This window comes from Chanodichthys erythropterus, chromosome 14 (genome assembly GCF_024489055.1).
Source record: "Chanodichthys erythropterus isolate Z2021 chromosome 14, ASM2448905v1, whole genome shotgun sequence".
Taxonomy (NCBI): Eukaryota; Metazoa; Chordata; class Actinopteri; order Cypriniformes; family Xenocyprididae; genus Chanodichthys; species Chanodichthys erythropterus.
In genome coordinates this window covers 29,987,127-30,008,591 of record NC_090234.1, presented here as the reverse complement: position 1 = coordinate 30,008,591, position 21,465 = coordinate 29,987,127, and the positions used below count along the sequence as shown (strand labels likewise).

Here is a 21,465-nt window from a genome sequence, read left to right as displayed (position 1 = left end):
GCTAACGTAATCCTGGGTTATTTCTCACTGCACATTTGTAAACGACGAGTCAATGTACTTATTTGCATATTTATGAGGTTAGTAACATAGATTGGACAAATAAAGCACACACCCTGTATTAATAACTACTTGTTCATCTATGTAACAGTCGCCACATAGATCCGCTCTGGTTGTCTTAAGCCTTATGAAACACAACAAAAATGATACTTTAATATATTCCTATCATCCCTTGTTAACGCATTTTGTCACTGTTCTACATTAGTCTCTCTGAGGGGAAAAACATAACGTGAAAGTTTGTGTACCACAAAGCTCATGAATACTTAATGAGGTAAGCTCTGTTCGTTTATAATTAGTTCAATGTTTCTAAACAACTCGCTGTAATATTTCTGCATCATTTCTCACTGTATACCAGTTTATAAGGTGTTAGCACTGCAGAAGCCTAAAGCAGGTCTTCATAACCCAGGGTTAAAAGCCTTGCTAACCCTCTTTCGAAATAAGTGTGAAAGTTGCTTAACCCAGGGTTAACAGTGGCCTTAACCCAGTTAAGCGTAGCATGAAAACCCTTTTGGCTGGCCTAGTGTTGCTGTTACAATCCAAGAGTCATGTGAGAACACACCCAAGGCGTGTGGATTATGTTTGTCATGGATGCAGATTCAAAAGCTCACATTGCCCTCTTTTACCTCGTGCACCCGCAAAAATTCTCAATCAAACATGTAGACTTCCTCCATTTGATGCATTATTAGTATAAACAAGCCAATCTCCTAATGCTAATGATTACTTTAGGTTATTTCCGCAAACGTGTGCCTAGAATACACTGATGAAATGCTAGCGAAAATTGTCTTTGACAGCACCATTGACTCCTCTTAAAGGAACTGTCACTCAGGTTTGAATGTGGCATGGGGCACAGCCCGGGTTTATTGTGTCAGTATGTGCGGTTATAAAGAATGCATCTAGTCCCATGGTGGGGCTCTTATTGCCTAGAGTGAGTTTGAAGATGGACCCACACACAGTTCCCTACTTAAGTTTCCAAAGAGATCTGGCGATAGAGCATGCCATCACCAGCGGCGTTTGGATGGCCTATTAATAAACAAGGCATGTTCTGTCATGGGCTTATACTGAATGGCCAGGGGCATCAGTTAGCCACTTGTCGATAAAATCTGTGAAGAAGAATCTGCACGAGAACCAATATGTTAAAATGCACTTTGATGTGATGTGGCCATTTGACTGTGAGTGGTGCTGAAAGAACAGCTCCCTCTTTTATTGAACTACAACACATCTGTCAGAACCTTCTCTGCCTTGATACATCAGCAGGTCAACTCACGTATGACTAAAATGAAAAAAACACTATAACTGATGCCCCTGATCTGTGGGAATGTCTGATAAAAGTATGCGTGACAGAACGCACTCAAATTGAACTCTGTATTGCAGTTGAGTTCTGATACTGTTGCGCTTTTGAATTTCATTAGGATTGGAACATGTTTGCAGAGCCAATCGTTGCTATTAAATGGCTAAAAATCTTGGATGGGGTTAACTTTGGAAGTTCATAGGTTTCCTGAGTGCGTGTGAGTGTTTGCATGTATGAAGTATAGTTGTATTGTTTTCCTGGCTAATAAAACACACTCTTGAGACCCCCCTACTAGTTTCTTAGGGACCACTTTACTGGGCACAATATCAATAAGAAGCCTCTATCTGTGTGTATATATGTGTGTTTGTGTGCATAATGAGGAGAGTATGCTGTGGGAAAGCCCTCATTATAAAACAGTTTGAGCTCTCAGGCCATTAAAGTCAAGTACAGCAAGTGAGGAAGCAAGTAGAGGATACTCAGGTGGATTGCTAGATGATTGAAACAATAAGCTCGTTCTCTGTTGTCTTGTCGTTAATGGAATCCTTTGGGTTGAGGACTCTTGCCAGCTCTCGTCCTGGTGATGTTTATGACCTGTGGTCCATGCTGATTGATTGGGTCTCAAAAGAATAGCGATCAATTAGTAATACGAGAAGAGAACGCATTGATTTGAGTTGATGAGAAGTTGTTGGGTTTTTGGGAAAGTCCATCGTGGTTTCCTGACCTTGATGGTGTGCTTTACATTTGGAGTGCACCTGTGGAGGTGATGCATCACGCATCAGAGCTTTCGCATCCCATATTTTCATAACACATGTAGGGAATTTCAATTTGAAGGACGTACAAACGACACATGCACACAAATAAATAAGAACAATAAGTTCATTTATTTGTATATTTGTATGCGCAGAATATGCAAGTCGACTCACATTGACACATGCACACAAACTCATTTACTGCTGGTTTTCCTGTTGCTGATGAAGTCTGACATGTAATCTTTCCTTGTTTTTTTTTTCTCTAGCTCTCTCCCTCTCTATTACTGTCACTTTCTCTCTCCCTTAAGACTGTCAAACTGTCAGAATCCTCACTGATTCCCACCGAATAGTACTGAAACCTGCAGTGTGTGAATCCGTATGAGTGTGTGTTTGTGTAGACCCAATTTAATCTCATATTATATGATGGTAACAGTGTGTTTGCAGTACGACGAGAGCATTCAGCTTTTACAGCACTTCCTACACTGATTTTACTCATAAAATAGCTCTGAATGTTAATTTATTCATTATTGATTTCAGACAGACAGTAGAATTCAACACCTGATGTTTATGTCTTCAAAGTTTCTCGATTTTATTCATATGACTTGTGGTGGCCGCAGTTTGAGAGAAGCCTCATTTTTGCTTCTCTCTCCCGCCATTTAACCTTGAAGTATAAGCTCATGACAAATGCAATGGATTCTAGGGCTGACAACCTTTGATGGAATTGAGAATCTGCCTCAATTTTCAGTCCTCTCCTTGTAAATGAGATGGTGCAATCATTTACATTGGCGAAACTGAGTCAGGAACCTAGTCGTGAGTTAGAAAAGTAGTCCCATAATGACAATCACAGTAATTCTGAAAGCATTGGTCAGGATGTAGATTTGGAATGAGCTAGAATACTAATTTCCCCAGAGAAAAACAGGGAAAAAGACACATTTAAACACTGTACAGTGGGGTTCTGAAGTCTTAGACCAGTAGTGAGAGTTCAATGCAAAACTTTTCACTTCAAATTAGATTAGAATAGCATTTTGATGGGAAATTTTAATTGAAAAATTAATGACATGCATAATGTCTTAGTATTTAGTTTGTCCTCCTTTTGCTTTAATGACAGCAGCACTTGAGCTGGCGTGAACTCCACAAGATTGTGTAAAAACTGATGATCATGTTCTCCAGCATGATTTGAGAATGATCCAAAGAACATCTTGTGCTTAAATGAAAGAACATTTTACCTTTTGTACAAAATAATTCACATCAATTTGACAAATTTGCTCATTAGCAACTTAGAAATAGTGCAGAATCTTAATTTTTTTACTCATTCTTTTAAACATCCCAGATTTCCAATGTGGTCTCAGACCCCACAGTATATTTTAATAATAATAATAATTAAAAAAAGTAAATCACTTACAGTCTTTAATAATAGGCTGTTGCAGTAACTTTTGAACTGTTAATTGTAGGATGTTGCATATGACCCCATTAAACTCAACCACAGTGTTTATTAAACTACAGTGTATTATGAATAGGTCACATCTTTTATCTACTGAGATTCAAATATGCAAATATGTACTTCTGAAATCATTCCAGTATGTTGTATACATAATTCAGAACACGGGAGTAGGGTATGATTTGGAGTTGCATTATTATGCTACGATTTGATTGTAGATTGGAATGTTAAAAATGTAACATTCTGTTATTGGTCTTTTTGGAATGGAATTGGTTTGGGCACTGGAGTATCATTTGGTGACTGAAGACACTGACAGTTCTCTGTACATTATAGTATAATTTTTAAAAGTGTTCTGCTCAACATTATTGGATTTTCTTCCTTTGTGAGGCTTTCCTCTTAATGATACCCTAAATGTTTTCAGAAGTTATTGTGTCTCCTTTTTCAATTTAATTGTATTCACATGAGGTACATTCAAATAGGTTTTATGAGCATCACTATCTTATAACATTTATCTGCTCAGACGCTGTTTTTTTTTTTTTTTTTTTTTAGAACTCTGGAAACTTAATGGAGTTTTTCATTATTTTTCATTCAATCTAAAACTTAATCTCAGATGAAAGAAAATAAAAACCAGACAAATGAGACAATTGTTAACATACAGTAATAGTACAGAGACTAAGTAGTAAAATGAATGACATAGCTCAGATAATTTGTTCAGAATTTGATGAGAAAGTTTGAGTTCATATTGAAATCTCTGATGTTTCATTCCAATACCTCAGCAGATCGGAGTGCTGTTTGAGATGCCGTTGAGTGCCTCTTCTGAAACTCAAGAGGGAATACTTGTGAGATTATTAGGGTCTTTTTCAGCAGACAAGTCTGAGAAGCAGGAGACTGAAACGGTTCAGCCAACAACAGTATTCTCAATTGTATATTAACACAAACAGTAAACCAGAATGTATTGATTGAAGCTGATAATTAAATGAAAGAAAATTTGAATTACAGAAACTCATAGTTTTTGTGACACAACTTGTCTCAGTTCATTTTTTGTGTATGTGCACCAGTGATTAGAAGCAATGAATTAAAATTCAAACAAATATGCTATATCTATGAAACATCAGTCATACTTTTTTTTTTTTTTTTTTTTTTTTTAATTTGTAAAAAGTAGGCCTACTAATTAAATACACAAATAAAATGTTTAGGTCACAGCATCTGTTTTTAAATAAATTCAGCAGTTATTTATTTGGTATCATTTTTTATTTAACATTGAAGCTTATTAGCACATCCTGAATGATAACATTCTTTTTTTCCCCATTGTTTTATATGATTCTATCCATTTAGCGCTCAGAAATAAAGCAGTGGATCACCGTAGCCAGAATATAAAAATGCTGTCTGCTCTGAAATAAAAAACATTGTTTCTAATCTCTGACTTGTACATGTTGTATATATTTTTTTCTAGTATCATGCATGTTGTGAACTAATATATATTCAAGCACATGTTTATATAGTTTTTCATGCATTGGAAGATAGTTTGGTCCTTGCATAAATAGCTAATTTGACTAATTTATCCATTCATGATGTGCCAGTGGCAGGTTTCCCAGTCATGGAAAACCAGAGAATTGGAAATTGGTGATTTTCATGCCTGGAAAACTCATGCAACTCATTTAAATCTCAAAAGTCATAGAAAGTTCTATAGTGAGTATAAAAATTATTCTATAAATATCATTATATTCTTGTGTAGCCAATGTGAGAGTCAATCTCAAAATGCTTTTACACGTATAAGTCGAAGCAGCAATGTTTTTCAAGCATCAAAAACAACTGGAATAGTCAGTAGAAGTGGGAGCCCTGCAGACACCTAAACCTTTCATCATGTAAAGTCATGTCAGACATAATTTAAATTGAAAACCTCAAGTTACCTGCACATGGCTCTTTTCTTCTCTCCTATTGCTATCCATTATCTTTGCTAGCCCTTTGACCACCTATTATCTTGTCTTTTTTTTTTGACTCCTGACTGAGAATGAGTGTGTCTGGTGAGGGGATTAGTGGTGCTGTGTCTGGAGGTGGTGTAGGAGAGCAGTAATACTCAATAATTAATCACCATCAGCAGCGCAGAGCATGGAAGAGTACTCAGGGGTCCCTTGTTAGCCGGGTCCGATCAGTGAAGTGTGAACAGTCTGCAAGCTGCTTTTACCACATACACACACAAACACACACACCTGATCAATATTCTGAATTTCATTTCATGTTAAGGGAACAGAAAGTCTGTTACATTTGTGTTCTCTGACTTTTTCATGAGTGTGATGTATGGTCAGAGTAAAGTATCTGTAGTCAAGGTTGCATGTGCATATCATAAAAAAATATTTCAGGAGTCTATATTTGAGTCTGTATTTATTATTTCTCATTTCCTGCTTTTGCACTCTCTCTCTCTCTCTCACATACACACGCACACTTGATGCCCTCGAGCATGTTCGACTTCTACTCTGATATTTGGCTGGCATGAGAAAGCTGGAACTGCCACAATAAATAATGGAGTCCACAAAGACTGATGTGGTCTTTGTCCTTTCCCCCCCTCATTTTTTTACAAACTCAAACCCACACCTAAAGTAACGCAAATACATATATGCATACATGTCCATTTGGCTCTCTTGTGAACTGTCATATATGTAATGTCTGAATATAGATGTGGCTCAGGTTGTCCTTGAATCATTCGTTCCGCTGTCTCGTAATTGTGTGTGTGTGTGTGTGTGGAGGGGGGGGGGTTAACAGTGTGTATATCTGTTCATAACGCAGCACTCTTCCTCCAGGGGCACTGTTATATTTACCGCATGGTAAATGTGTTGACTGTCAGGCCTGGAGATGTGGAGAGTTTAAATTGGATTAAATCATAAAATCACCACATCAATCATTCACAGCTGGGCCCGCCGCCACACGCCTGTGCATGTGTGTGAGCGACCGTACATGTGTATGTGGATATTAGCTCCAATGAGAAATGAGGAAGACCTTCTTGGTTGCCTCTAACTGGACGGTGATTGAATTGCCAATTGCCAATTGAGACTGAAATAAGGCATTGCTTATAAGGACTTATTCGATCTTAAAAGTGTTCAGTCTAGAAGATGATTAGGTGGCTGTGATTAACAGGTGACTGTATGATTGCAGGTGATTTAAGTCATTTTTAAATAGCCTTAACTCTTAAGGATTAAAATATGACACACAAGTCATTCCACACTGTTTGTACTTCATATCATATGACAGAGAGGCATACTGTTATTTTCTAAGCAACTGAACTTGAGAATATAGGCAAAATAGAAAATTACATAAATTATATATTTTATGCAATACATAATAAATATAATTCATTTATAATTTGCTTATTTTTTTCTTATTTGCTTATTTCTTTTTTTTTGTGCTAAAATGGGTGCAAAAATATTGCTGAATCTATATACTTAGTGGGGTATAACTTACCACACACCAATGTGTCACATATCAGCTTAGCAACCACATAGCATTGCCCTGGCAACCACCCACAACAACCTAGCATCACTGCAGCACTATACTCGCATTTTCTTCAGAAAATTATGTTTAACTCTGTCATAATCAACACAATCTAATGGCTATTCGTAACTTTTTATTGTAATAGCAAATTGGTGGCTAATTCATATGATTCGGCTGATTCATAAGATCAGGTTTTTTTAGATGATCTTATGTTCAGGAGTTGGGTGAGGGGTGGACCTTTATGCTTTTTTTTTTTTGTTGTTGCTAAAAATCATAGACTTTCATACAATTCACATACAAAGTCGACACGTAAAATAATTACATTTTGCAATGAGTTTGGGTTTGTCATATTTGTTTTTATGTAATTTAAAGGAATAGTCATTTACTCAGTTGTATGACTTTCTTTCTTGAACTGGTCACTCTTTTCCATGAAATTATAATCTTTATATGAAATTTTACTGGAACTCATAAGTTTTAAAATTGGAGATAAAGCACTATAAAAAAATGTGTGGAAAGAAACTCATGGAAATTTAAGTCATAGTTCACTGATAATTTTCTCCTCTATGTGAGCTGTTAACTGCTGTGATTGATTCATTGAACCAGTAAGTTGAACTGAACAACCATGTCAGTCAGATTTGTGAACGAATTATTCAGATTGTGTGTGTTTTTTTTTTTTTACTGGATTAACCAATTTATAGAAAAGAACGATTCATTCATGATTTAGACATTGCTACTTCATCAGCCAAGGGCGGATGTCAGTGAATAATTGCCTAAATAGGTCTGTTCAAGAATAGTCCTATAAAATGTACCCTTTATGTTTCACAGAGGAAATAAAGTAATTTGGGGTTGGAATGGAATAATGGTGAGTAAATGACAGATTTTTTAATTTTTGGGTGAACTATCTCTTTAATTAAAGCAGTAATAGGTGTTCTCATACACATTAACTGGTGGCTGTGAAAATGTGAAATCTTTATATTCTACCTTTTCTCATTTTTTTTTCTCCCTCTCTCTCTTTCCTCTTTCAAAACCCTGAGATTATGTGTGGGAGAGGGATGATAAGCCCTTTAAAGAGATCACAAGAGCACTCTCTCTCTGTCGCCCCTTTGCCTTTTTAACACAGACACACACACGGACACACAAACACTCCCACACACACACAAAATAAAGTCTATTAACCTCTCAAATGCTACTGTTCCTGATGGGATTTAGGCCTTCCAGTGTCTGAATTTGGCAAGCAATTCATCATCAGTAGAATGTTATTGTAAGATAATTACGGATGAAGAGGAAGGGTTTGCACACACTTATTAAGTTTACATTAATTATTTGAAAAAAAGATGAGAAGCAGAAAATATAGGTGTTATTTGATTAGATATAACAAGCCTTGGAGGGAACTCCAAGAATACCATGTAGATGCAGGGAGTAATTTAGAGGTCTGCGTTATAGTGACAGGAGCAGTGCATTATGGGGGAGTCATGTGACAGGGTTGTGAAATAAATTCCGATCCTGAATTGATGTTAAGGTGCTTTATCAGTGGGAGACCTCAAATAAAACTGTAAGCAGAGGTGATTATGGGTGGCTGACATATACATGTAGTACTTGTGTTTTGAAAAATGTATCTGTCAAACTATAGGGCTATTTATATTAATTGCAAAAAGTTAAATGGTTGTTCTAAATAGTGAAAAACAGTTACAGCAATTAAAATATACTCTTTCCCTTATGCTGTGATATATAATTTAAAATTTTCATGTTCCTTTTCCTCATGTTCCTATCCAATATATATGCCTTAGAATCCAGGTACCAAACTCTGTGCCTCTTTATTAATGAATATTTCAGTCAAATTTGGGTTCAATAGCCTTAAGAAGCTTGCACATAGTGTTCAGATTTCATGTTGGCCTCTCTGATCGCTCACATCATTTGTTCTTGCACTTTAAAGAGAGATTAATACATTAAATCATTACTGCTCTTTTTTATTTCTGACCTCTTTGTTAACACGTTTAATTAATTCTCTTCAAATATTGTACACCCAGATTTCTTTTTAATAATCATGCATGTCCTACATTGCTCAAACATTTAAGTTTTAGAAATACTCATGAAGAGAGAGAAGACAGAAATAAGTGTACAGTACTTATTCTATTGGAAATGGTTTAGGTTCCCCCTTGAAAACAGTCTTCTATAACCTCTCAGATGGGGGAATTGTGTGGACGTTGTGCACAGACAGCAAACAGAGATTAAAATAGATTTCAGATATGAACACAGAACTCAGGTGATTGAGTGGCTTTGTGGGAAGGCAGAGAAATCAGATAAAATATGAAAAAGTCATACTTTAATATGATTTGACCATGAAAGAAATGCTTAAAGATTGTATCTCTCTTAGCTTTGTCTCACACATATACATATATATGGAGGAAAGCAAAACTGTCTGAATTCCAGAGAAATTAAATTTTGCAGACTGTACAAATTTTTGCTGGAACTTTGCAAATTGAGGGAGCATTGAGGGAGGGAACTTTGTACAAAAAGAGCAGAAAGTCATTGTAAATACAAGGAAGCATATGGAAGACATTTGCCATTTTCATTATAAATGTTCAGAAATTCTGATATTTAATTTTTCATAAATTATTAATATATATTCATAAAATATTCATTTTTAATTTTATTTTACAGTGCAGTTGTATTACAATAGTAATACATTTATGTCTTATAAATAATAAATAGATTATTATTATATATTATACAAATAATATTAATAAATTTTATTATTATTATATAATCCCCTCAGAGTTATCAGGGCTGAGAAATGTCAGGCAAGTGAAGTGAGTTTGAGTTGATAAAAATACTTTGATTATTATAAAGTAAGTTAACTTGAATACTGTTCAAATTTAATGCCCTTAATGTTGTGGCAGTTATCCCTGTGGTATCAAAGATTGTGCTGTAACAAAGTAAGAAATCCAGTATTGTGACAATGCTAGTCAGTATGAACAAGATTGTATACTTATGGCCCTTGGAGGTACGTGCTACCCCTATACTGAAGATCTGACAAAATTGTTAGTTTTCACAAATTTCAAAACTAGACAAAATAGTAAATAATTAGTAGTGTCAGTCAGTCAGTATAGACATTTGTACATTTACTGAGTACAATATGGGTGGGGGACAGTTGTTAAGGTGTTCTGAGTGTGTTGAAATCAGTCATATTATTAAAGGTTGCTATGTTACCGGGGTATTCTGAGTGATGCTATGTGGTCATTATGAACCATTTTTGATTTAAAACATTTTTGAATAAAATGGGTTGTGGGTGGCTGCAATTCTGAGTGTCTTTTTGATATGTTGCTATGTGGTTGTTAAGGTATTTGAGTGTTGCTTTAAAGCAATAAGCCCCAAGAATTTTGTTTGGTTTGCAGTGCTTTTAGAACAGTGGTTCTCAAATTTTGCAGCACAAGGCCCCCTTTGAGTAGGGTGTATCCCTTTGGGGCCCCCCAAAGAAAATTCATGATCCAAAACAGTCTCAGACTTACAATTTTAATTAAAGCAAAAGCATATTAAATTATACAGTGCTGGAACATCAATTCTGTTGGCTGGTTCTATATCTTATACAGTGGAACAAATTGTCATGAGACTGTTTTGTTAGAAATGTATTGTGTTGAAAACTGATACTTTCAGAAATTTTTGTTTGGGAAAAGTGCAACAAAACAGGCAATTTTTATTTATTTATTTATTTACCACCGCAGTTTTAAAGGGCCAAAGTTTTGCAGATTAATGCAGAAATTATGCTTTTCATTTAAAATTGTATATAAAAAAAAAAAACAATAGACAAAGTCCTTGAACTAAATCAACAGCCTAGAAATTACACAAAATTTTGGAAGTATTTAGAGTATTAGAACTTAATTATATTTTCTCATAAAGATAAATGGTTTCACATATATCCCGCTCTGTGCTTATTGGGGACTGTCAGTGTTCTTTATGTTTTCTTTTCTCCCGATGTTCCAAAGCAATTGCCATTGATTGTAAAAGGTCAGGTATTTTATCTTCTGCATGAGAAAAATATGTACTACTACAACTGAATATTATGGCATTTATTATGTCTCAAAACTCAAAAAGTAGATGTGCACAGGATACGAGGGCGCAGAACAGTATCCGGGAGCAGAATACCACTCTCGCGCAGGAGCATTTCTGCTCCGCGAGCGTTCAGAACAGTATCCGTGCACGGAATGTCCTTAATTACCAGCGTGTACGAAATGCGCAATACAAATAAACTTGACATGCATTACCTTGTCTAACATGCACAAACTGTGAAACCAATAATACAGTGTTTTTCTCCTTTACCATAATAAAAGATGTGAAAGTGAATGAAAGGAAGAAAGGTTTATAATCCACTGTGAATGGAGATGTGAGTAAGGATTTGGGGAAAGAAACGAGATTTCATGTCCAGAGGAGTAGGCTAATTCATATAATGTACCTCTCTCATTCGGCATGAATCCAAATGTTTCCATTGTCGCTACGTAACATTTGGTTGCTAACTTGTCATTTCTTTTGAAAACACTCTTTTTTTTTTAGTTCACTCGTTTCCTGATATCCACATTATCCAGCATTCATGTGTGCAAAAATGTGCTTTAGCACACCACTGCCGGTGTTACTCGGTGGTACTCGGCCATGCTGACAAATTAATTAATATTTAACATTAATTTACTATTTGCATAGTAGATGAATACTGAACTTTTAATTTACATATATTTAATAGAATATTTTTTTATTATTATTGTTGTTAAAGTTCTAGGACATTTGTGAGGTCCCCCTGGCGCCATCTGGCGGCCCCCAGTTTGAGAACCACTGTTTTAGAATAAGAGACATTGTTGTGCACAATGCGGAGCATAAACTGTTATATCTGGCAAGGTTTCATACAATAAACACACAGCAAGCAACAAAAATGTAATAATTTATTGATGAATAATAATAATTCTTTCGCCAAGCTATGTAGTTCTTTAGCAATGTTCAGCAGAATGGTTGACAATCAACACACATACGCAGTGGCGCAGTAATACTGATGTAATGAGATCACAGATGTGCGTTTATAGAGTATTTTACAACGCTTAGCTAATCATAATCAAGGACCGAAACTATCCATTTTATAAAGTATGTTAAAAATCATTAGCATATTAAATATTGTTAATCACTTGCTAAAGATTTCCCAAATGTATGTTAAAGAGATGGAGTTCACTGCATTCATTCACTGTGAACTGAGACACGGAGCTGATCACGCCTTTTGCAATTTGATAAGGACACAAAGCCTTATCGTGCTTTCGATTTTAGTTTGTTTGCAAAAAATGACATTAAAGACCTTTTTTATGAGAAGTTTAAATAAATTTTTGGGCCGCCACAGTCTAGTTAATAAATGGGAAGCACTGAAATCTATTTGTGGCAGTCAGTGTTGATACTGTGGCAGGCTGCCACAAATAAATCAATGTATGGGAAATGCTGGTATTGTTTAATATAAGTCTATATTTTTTTCTATAGTTTTATCACCCAAAAAATTTCCAGTCATTTAAAAATTCTCAAACACGCCAAATAGTTCCTATACTTCCAAAAGAGTAGTCTTGCCCCAAATTCACACTGTTGTTTGAGTCAGAAGTTGAAATGTCGTGCTGCTCAAACAAAAAGAGAAATGTTTGACAGCGTCACCGTGTTTACCCTCTTCAGGAAGTCAGCCTACTGGATTTTAACACTGACAAAATTACATACTTCACCTTTAAATCGTGTGCTTGGCAGAAAAGCAATTGCAGGTCTGTACATGGGTAGCTGGTGGTTGTATGTTGCCTGTATGACATGTGAGGTTTCTCTCTGTGTCTCCGTCAGGCTGGAGAGGAAGATGACAGCTCTCAACCCAGTGCTGTTCCTTCTCTGCGGTGTCTCTGTGTCTCTGACTCTGAAGGTGGTGTCAAAGAGAGGCTCAGGTATGTCCAATTTCTGTCGCTCTCTCTCTCATTACTTACACAGGGCTTGCTCTTCACATTAAAGTGTAACATCAAATATTATTTCACAGCGTAATGAAAGCCGCTATGCTAAACCGCTCTCACGGGCCATGTGACTGTACATATTAAAGCATAATTTAATGCAGCATTGATGATGAAGGTCATTCTTGTGTGCTGAGACAGTGAGTGTGTGTTTGCTTGCCTCTACGCACAAGTAGGCATGTACATAATCACCAAACTGCACGCACACACACACACACACACACAAATGGGAACACGTGTAAACACACACACACATACAATTTGCAACAGAGAACAGGTTGGGAAGAGAGCAGTGCCAGCCCATCTGTCAGAGGTGATACTCTAATGTGTGTGAGGGAGGGTGTGTATGTGTGTGGGTGTGGGTGTTTAAGGGAGCGAGAAAATGTGTGTGTGTGCGTGTGTATGACTGACTGGGAAAAAGAGCACAAAATGTGAGCCAAGACCACCATGTTCTCCAGATAATTAGGTGCAGGGAGGTGTTATGAGTTCAGCTGCAGTTTGATGTTCCCCAGGACTAAAATTTGTATTTCCTGATACCTCATTTTTCTCCTGTAGCATAATGACAACACAAAAAAAGAGTTACTCAATTACTGAAACTCAATGCGTTCACTGAAAATAATCTAAAAATATGAACCCTATTTCAGCGTTGGCTGAAGGAACAGTTATTATATACAGTCTGATGGAAACTGGCGGGAGTCTTTTGAGGACAACTTCAGTACCTTGGCTTAAAGTCACCATGAAATGGCATTCGCAACCCATTATACTTCTGTAAGTATGCGTATTTCAGATTGAAACAGGATATTCGAGTGGAAAAAAATGTAGAACGGGAGTTGATTTTATTTGTGAGGACTTTATTTGTTTGGATTTTGAAAAGTGGATGTTACATACCAGAATAGAGCCAGATCTGAATGCTTGTTTGCTAAAACAGTATCTAAATAGCTATTTGGTTATCGGTTGGGTTATCCAATTCAGTCCAGCATTAAACAAAAGCCTGCACAGCCTAAATGAAAGGTGAGAGGCGAAAGAATGAGAATTGGAATGTGTACTTAAAATCGGCATGAAATCAAAATTCCTATGACACCCTATAATTCCTTTTTTTCTTCTTTTTTTTTGACCTCGTAATGTTTAATCATAATGTCATAACTCAATCTTCTTCTCTGGTGACATATGCTGGGACCTCTATAAATATTTAGTCGGTTTAATTATAAACGTCAATCCTTTCTTTCCAAGCTTGCATTAAGCCTGCATTGTCCATCCATTCAACTATTGAATCAAGTCCACGCTCTACTTTTTTTTTTTCTTCAGTAATCCATTTCACTCTGATATAAGTCACAATATAGAATTCTACTTCTGTTAAGATTTTTTTTTTTTTTTTTTTTTTGAATGTTGCAGTGGACATGGTTGTCTTGGCCTTAAATTGCCATATCACTGTACCTTAAATCAAGTTTCAGTTAATGATTCCATTGTAAAAATGTGTTATTCGCAGTCAGCCATGATTTATTTGCTCCATGAAGGATATCTAATAATAAAAGGGTTTCCAAGATAATGAGCAGTATTTGGCCACCATATGTAGAATAAAACCGTTTTAGTTAGGCTAATGACAACTCATGTAAGTGTACAATGTAGACATGTTTCACAAGTACTATTCATTTCTGCACGGGTAAAACTTTTTTTTAATGAGCACAATATTACTGAGTGCAACTTTAAGAAAGTAAATAGTCTATTTTGATTTCATGGTGAATTTAAAAAGAGTGTTTCAGAACACAGTCATCTTATGAGAATGCACTTCAATGCAGCCTTGAAAAGACACTCAAAATGCACACATTTGAGATCACTTAAAGCACAGCCTTACAGAGACTTTTGACCATGGGGGTGTTGAAGGTGCAGTACTTTAAAGCTTTTTTGAAGGCACTCTAGAATTACAGTGGTGCAGGACTGCCACCGACCGCTGTGTGATGAAAGCATGCTGGATGTAATGTCTAGTACCAAGATGTACTCAAATGTGTACATGCTGGCTTTCCTCTTTTAGTAATGTATGAAGACAAAATTTGTGGCTTCTTGTTGATTACCACAAATATTTTTGCTGTGCTCCTCCATTTATAAAAAAAAAAAAAAAAAAAAAAAAAAAAAAAGGAAAATGCGTTTACAATAATAAACTGGCAGTAGAAACCAGGCAAACAGCAGCCCTGCGAACAAACATTTAAAATCACACTGTATTTACATAATTTAGTATGTCATATCCAAACTTTTGATTGTTTATTTAAATTAAAAATGGTTACATTCGCTTGGTATCCCACAATGCAATGTGCTCAACTTTCATTTTCCTTCCAGTGTGAAAAATATTGCACTGGCCAAAGTGACTCCACTCCCTGAAGTAGCACCATAGTGAGATCATGTGACAGTTGTGTACAGCATACTGTTTCACATACTTAAAAAGATTAACGTGTAGTATACAGTACTTACTACTCTATGCAGTATGCAGAAAATCCATTCTGAGCAACTGTTAGAAACTGCACTCACAGAAGTTTCATCACTTATGCATGACCAGAAGTTTGTCCACCCGGAAAAGTAGTCCCACCTCAACAGGATGATACAGACAACTTTACAACTTAGGTAACGCACAGAATTCTACAGTTTTAGTGAAAACCCAAGCTTTACATTTTTGCCCAAGGACAAGATCAAATGTAGCCTGGAATATTCTTTTAATGAAATTGGTAAGTGTGTTGAAACCAGCAAGAGAGTTTTATTGGACTATTTGTGTGCTCTGCACTGTTCGGCTCAGTGATGCTTCTGACTGTATTGCGGCAGAATCAACGCTTCAAAGACACTATTAAATGTCAGACACATCAACATCCCTCTCCATGCTGAAGATGAAATAATAACTCTTTTCTTTTCCATGTGATCATCTCAGCAGAGGCCCAAGGCATGGCCCAAACATCAGTATGTGTGTGTGTGTGTTCGTGACTTTGAGCGTCACAAACACACATCTCATCAGCACAGCATGCTTTCCTCTTGATGTGTTTTAAAGGACTTCACAGCTGTAATTGAAAAGGGCCATGTTCTGATTGGTTATGAAATATCAAGCTCTAATTGTCTTGCATTATGGATTATGAAGATGTTGAAATTTAAGTGCAGATTCATAAAAAGAGATTTGAGAAATGAGGAGAAAAATGTCATCCTTAGATAAGAAGACGGACGCCGCTTCTCTAAAGAAATTATTTAAGTTGATTTGATGCTAATTCATTGGTGCATTTTTACAAGATTTTTGCTTATATTATTCATATTAGGCTTGTAAAAAGAACATTTGGTAATTTCAAGGAAGGGCAAGACCTCATGAAACAAAAATAAATTGCAAATGGACTTTAGTCAGGGTAGACACTACATTAAATTTGACGTGAATGATACCAAGGCTGCGAGGACCAGAAGTGCAGTCTATTTAATGGGTTTTTCTGTCTTAAGTGATATCAAATTTGTACAAACCAACCCATATCTCAATGTTTTTGAAGTTTTTTTTTTTTACACTAGAATTTTAAAAAGGCCATATTTCATTGACTAACAACAATGCAACCCATTTAACAGAGTGTACATGTATCCCTCACAGCCTCTTTTTGATTCAAATAAAATAAATATGACATCTGTCCTGACTAAGTCCCTCCTTACCAGTGTTTTATCATAGTTATGTAGAAGATTAAATGGTGCGTTCAAGTCGTCCTGGGAAGTTCATAGACTATAGTTCATATATAGGGCTAGATTGACAATATCGATTGCTCGATTTTAATCATTACTGATATGGATTCTTAAATATCAAGATTGATCTTTTATTCTGTGCTGTTTTCTGTTGATCCATGAACAAAACTTCACCAAACATTTGTATTGCACATGCCATCCATTAATCACAATAAGCATTGTGCTTTGTTACTTTTAATATGAAAATAATGTCTCAGCTTTCAAATTCTATCTATTTTATCAAGAAAATCAAACAAATGTCTTTTTGGTGCTCTTTAATACGGCTTGATGCTTCGCTATAGTGCCTCAGTTCAAGTGGCAGCACACATCAAGCGAACATGAACCAATCATCTTTTCCTCTTTACTTTTAGTTATAGCACAAAATAAACATGAATGAACATCAGAGGCATGTTGAAAGATACAGTACAACTTGTATCATTCTCATGTAATTGCTCGGTCAGTATATCAACCGGGGAAAGACGTCCATAAAACAGCTTGTATACTGTTGTAACTTTACATTTACATCAAAGCCATTCAATAACCATAAACTTGTTGGTTAACTACAAAAAGTAACTAGAGAGGAGCATTTTGATAAATACATGCACTGTATTACATATAATATTTTCATTTAACCTGTTAGTGATGTCTTCATTATTTAATGTATGTTTGAATAAATCTCTAATGAAAACTAGTTTTTACACGTTATTATCGATTAAATGTTTATTCCACCAAAACTTTGGAGTAGAAAAATAATTCTATTATTAAAAAATTTATATAAAAACTGTCTTATGTATAATTTAAATGTTTGTTCAACTAAGTTTTGAGTGTTGATTGTTAAATTTGATTAACTGATTAATTGATTGATTGATATTTTTATTTATTTATTTATTTATTTAAAAAAACTTTCAAATCACTTTGATCAGAGTTCTTTTTCTACAAACAATACAGCAAGGTTTTTAACTCTACTTCTACAAAGTGAAGAATAAAGAATGTGCTTTAGGTGTGTTTTTGCTTTTTATGTTTTTATTCAATATATAAATATATAACATATATTCAATATATAAAGGCACTGTAAACTGAATTATAAATTCTACTGTAATTGTACAATATTGTGTTTTGTACATGCAACTTAGCTAGTTTTACTGAAAATAAAATTATATATAATTTCATACATTTCAAAAAATTTGCTGTCATCTACAGATGCTGCATTTATTGTGTCCGCCTTGTTTCTCCCCCATCTTTGAAATGCAAAGCTCAAAGAAAAACTTGTTTCACACTCGCAGTTAAGATCTTTCCAACATTACTTGAATGCAACCAAAAGGTAATGGTCGTGACTCTGCTGCCTCTTTGGTTTGTTGAACCGGTCATTCTCAGTCATTTATTTAGCAATCGAAACTCTCCAGTATTGTGGAGACTACTGAGATGAGGCTAGTAGTATCTCACCATGGCATCCCCCATGAGACAACCCGAGCCATTTAGAATAAAACAGCTTTTATTAAGCTACTGATAAGACTTGATATGCAAGAAGTACTTAAAAGTTAAAAGTACTTTTTGAAAAATGTAAAACATTTTTAATGAGGGAAACTTTAAAGGTTAAGGGGTGATATAGCATGTGTGAGCAAGAGATATTTGTATCAGAATATCTAAGGATGGAAATCTGTGTGTTTATACAGTGAATGTGAAAGTTTGACATTATAAATGACAGAAATTACAAATAAAACAAACCGACGCCACTCTGACATGCACAAACACATGCAAGCACGCTCAAAGTGTCAGTTCATCCTGTCTCATTAAGCGCACTATAGTTCCCCTCGCTCTCTCTCAATCTATGTCTGTTTTTTTTTAAATGCTAATGATGGATTATCCCGTGCTCTGGCCTCAGGATTTTCTCTCTTTATTTCCATGTTTGTTTCAGTTCTCTCTCTCAGGTCTCTCTCTTTTCTCTTGCTGTCATGTTACTGTGACCCGCGGACCCTCTCTCTTTATGTGACCAATGAAAGGCCTCTAATGACAGAAAAGACTTCAATCCCTCTTTTCTCCATCTTAGTCGACTGAAGGAATTTTTCCATTATTCCCCTCCGAGCTGTGAGAAAATCGCTCTCTCCCATTGGTTAACAGGCCACCTGCTCGCCCAGCGAACCTGCTCGACCTCCGTCGTCATGGAAAGCCAGAGGCGGAGGTGAGCAGATGAGAGGTATGGGAAAAGATCAGGGACGAACAGTCGGGCTATTGTCCAACAGAGACCTGCTCGAGGTTAGCGGAAACTCGGAAAGATCAGTGCGTGGTCGAGGAAAGGTCAAAACAAGGGGCGGGGAGGAAGACGCTCGGTCGACACGGTGCGTCGTCATGGAAATGTCCTCAATTCGCCTGATGCATTCTGACTAAGACAAATTAGAGGCAGACAAAGCGATTTTTGCGATCGCTGATCCGAGAGAGTGGTAAGATTCCATGGGAACAGTAAATAGGAGCAGCAGTGCATTGTGGGAGATTAAAATCTCTTGTTTGGCCCAAAACACATCAGCTTAGAAATATGGGGTACATAATGAGTTTATATGAATATACCTACTCAAAACAGCTATAACCATAAAGCACGGCGAAGCAAAGGAGCCCCGTTCCACCTCTTCCTCTCGCTCTCTCTCTCTCTGTCTCTACAGAGAGCAGTAGGAAATGGAAATGCACACTTTATGGGTCTGGGTGATTGGATTTGCATGGCGTCAAGCCAGCACAAACACACACACGCAAACACACGCACACTAAGACACAAAGTGTCTGAGAGAGCAGTGGTAACTCAAAGTCAACATGACAGTTTTACTGGGGTGCAGTTGCTCTCAGTGTCTAAAGCAAACAGCCATTTACTGTTGCACTAAATACCGACTAGCATTTGCCCTCAATATCAGAGAAAGAAATTACCAGCTCAAATTCAAGCGGGGAATGGGAAATTAGAAACCAACATTCGAGTTTCCTCTTAAAAGAATGGCTTTTAATGCGCCTTTGCATGGAAAGAGCCAATCGAGATTGTCAAAATGAATTTTAGATTCCTCCAAGCATGATTATATACCCTATCTCTCAATTACAAGTAACTGTTTCATCTTTGAAATTCTCATTCTCTCGTTTAATGGAAAACAGGACTTGCAGTGCTTTCAGACCTCTTGGTTTTTCCCTCCAAACTCTCTTATTTATTTCTGAATGCAGAGAAATGATTGTAATTATGGCTGAAAAGCCATTTTTACAGAAGCCTGTCATGTTCAGAAGCACTTGCTTTTTTACCGCAACACTCCAAATTGGCTTTAGACATATTTTGGGTTTCTTTGATTGTGCGTGAGAGCCTCTGGAATCCTGCACGAGTCTGTCGAATTCGGTGCGAGCCCACCTGTGGCAGGATGACAGCATGTGGCGTATTTCTGCTTTATTACGTTTGATCAGAGGCCTTTGCCAAGTCTTATTAAGATGTTCCAGTTTAAGTAAGCGCAAGATATACTCCATATCCTTAAATGGCTCTTTGTTAAAGCAGAACATTTGAATTAAATGAGATACAATGGTTAATTTAATATTACTGTAATTGACTCCAGTGGTCGGGCATTCCACGCTAATATCACAGAAGAGGACTGCCTTCTGGTTGAAAGAGAGGGAGAGAGAGGGGAGAAAGTAAGAGTGACAAAGACTGAGAGTGAATGTTAGATCTCCAGGGATGAGGTGACCTACAATTAGTGACAGTAACATGATAACTCAAGGCCAACAGCAGTCGATTAGCATATTTCATAATTGATTACAGAATATCTTCGGAGGACGAATATTTATTCAGACCTAGTTAGGGCCAATTTGAGGGCGAATTAATGAGGAAACCAGGCTTAAAACTTGACCTGTGCTTTCTCTTTCTTTTCTGTTAGATGTTGTATTATGCAATTATGTAAATACAACGTTGATAGCTGCAGAGGAAAACAAATTCCATAACAAAAATTCATTCCGAGTGACCATGATGGAGGAGATTTGTTCAGTCCAGTCTGATGAATGTTCTTCTTCTTAACTGTTATGATAATAGAAAAAGCTTCTGTCATGCATGTCTCATTTGTCCATATACATCTATCTGCATTTTTTACTGTCCCGTGATTCTGATGTTTCAAATAGATTTGTGCAAATTCCATTCTATTAAAGGAATAGTTCTCACAAGAAATTAAATTATTACCGTTGTTCCCAAACTGTATAATGTATAATAAGAATGTCCAATATGTTCTTGCAGACAGTAACCAAGACAGTAATCAACTTTAATATTTATTAATAAAATATTAATAAAAAGATTTAAAACTACATTTTAAGAGTTAGATCAGGTAGAAATAGCACCTTAAGGTGACAGTTGCAGGCCAACATTTTTTACAGTTCACAAAGCTATTGCATTTTACTTCAGAAGACCTGAAATATTGCTTTATGGTGCTGCTTTGTCTTGTTTTATCATTTTTGGAGCTGAAAGGCCTTTTTCATATGAGCAATATAAATATTATGAATCTAATTGAAGCAGCATGAATATTATCCTAAACATCTTTTTTGTTGCATCTTTATGTTGCAATGAAAAAAAACAATCCTATAGGTTTGGAATGATATTGTAGTGAGTAAATGAGTATTCTTTTTACATGAAATATCCCTTTAAGATTACATTTTGTTGCGTTCTATTTTCTTTTTCTTGCAAGTAGCCATTTTATTCTAGGGCGAAACACCAATCTGATG

General features: G+C 36.1%; 1 protein-coding gene across 1 annotated transcript in view; it reads left to right on the top strand.

Annotated features, from left to right (window-relative positions):
• The first annotated feature begins 12,875 nt into the window (after positions 1 to 12,875).
• The window catches only part of il1rapl1a (interleukin 1 receptor accessory protein-like 1a), a 74,218-nt gene continuing 65,628 nt past the window's right edge, over positions 12,876 to 21,465 (top strand). The window contains exon 1 of the mRNA XM_067409952.1: positions 12,876 to 12,960. Within this exon, the coding sequence (XP_067266053.1) occupies positions 12,876 to 12,960 (85 nt within the window). The remainder of the gene's footprint in view (positions 12,961 to 21,465) is intronic.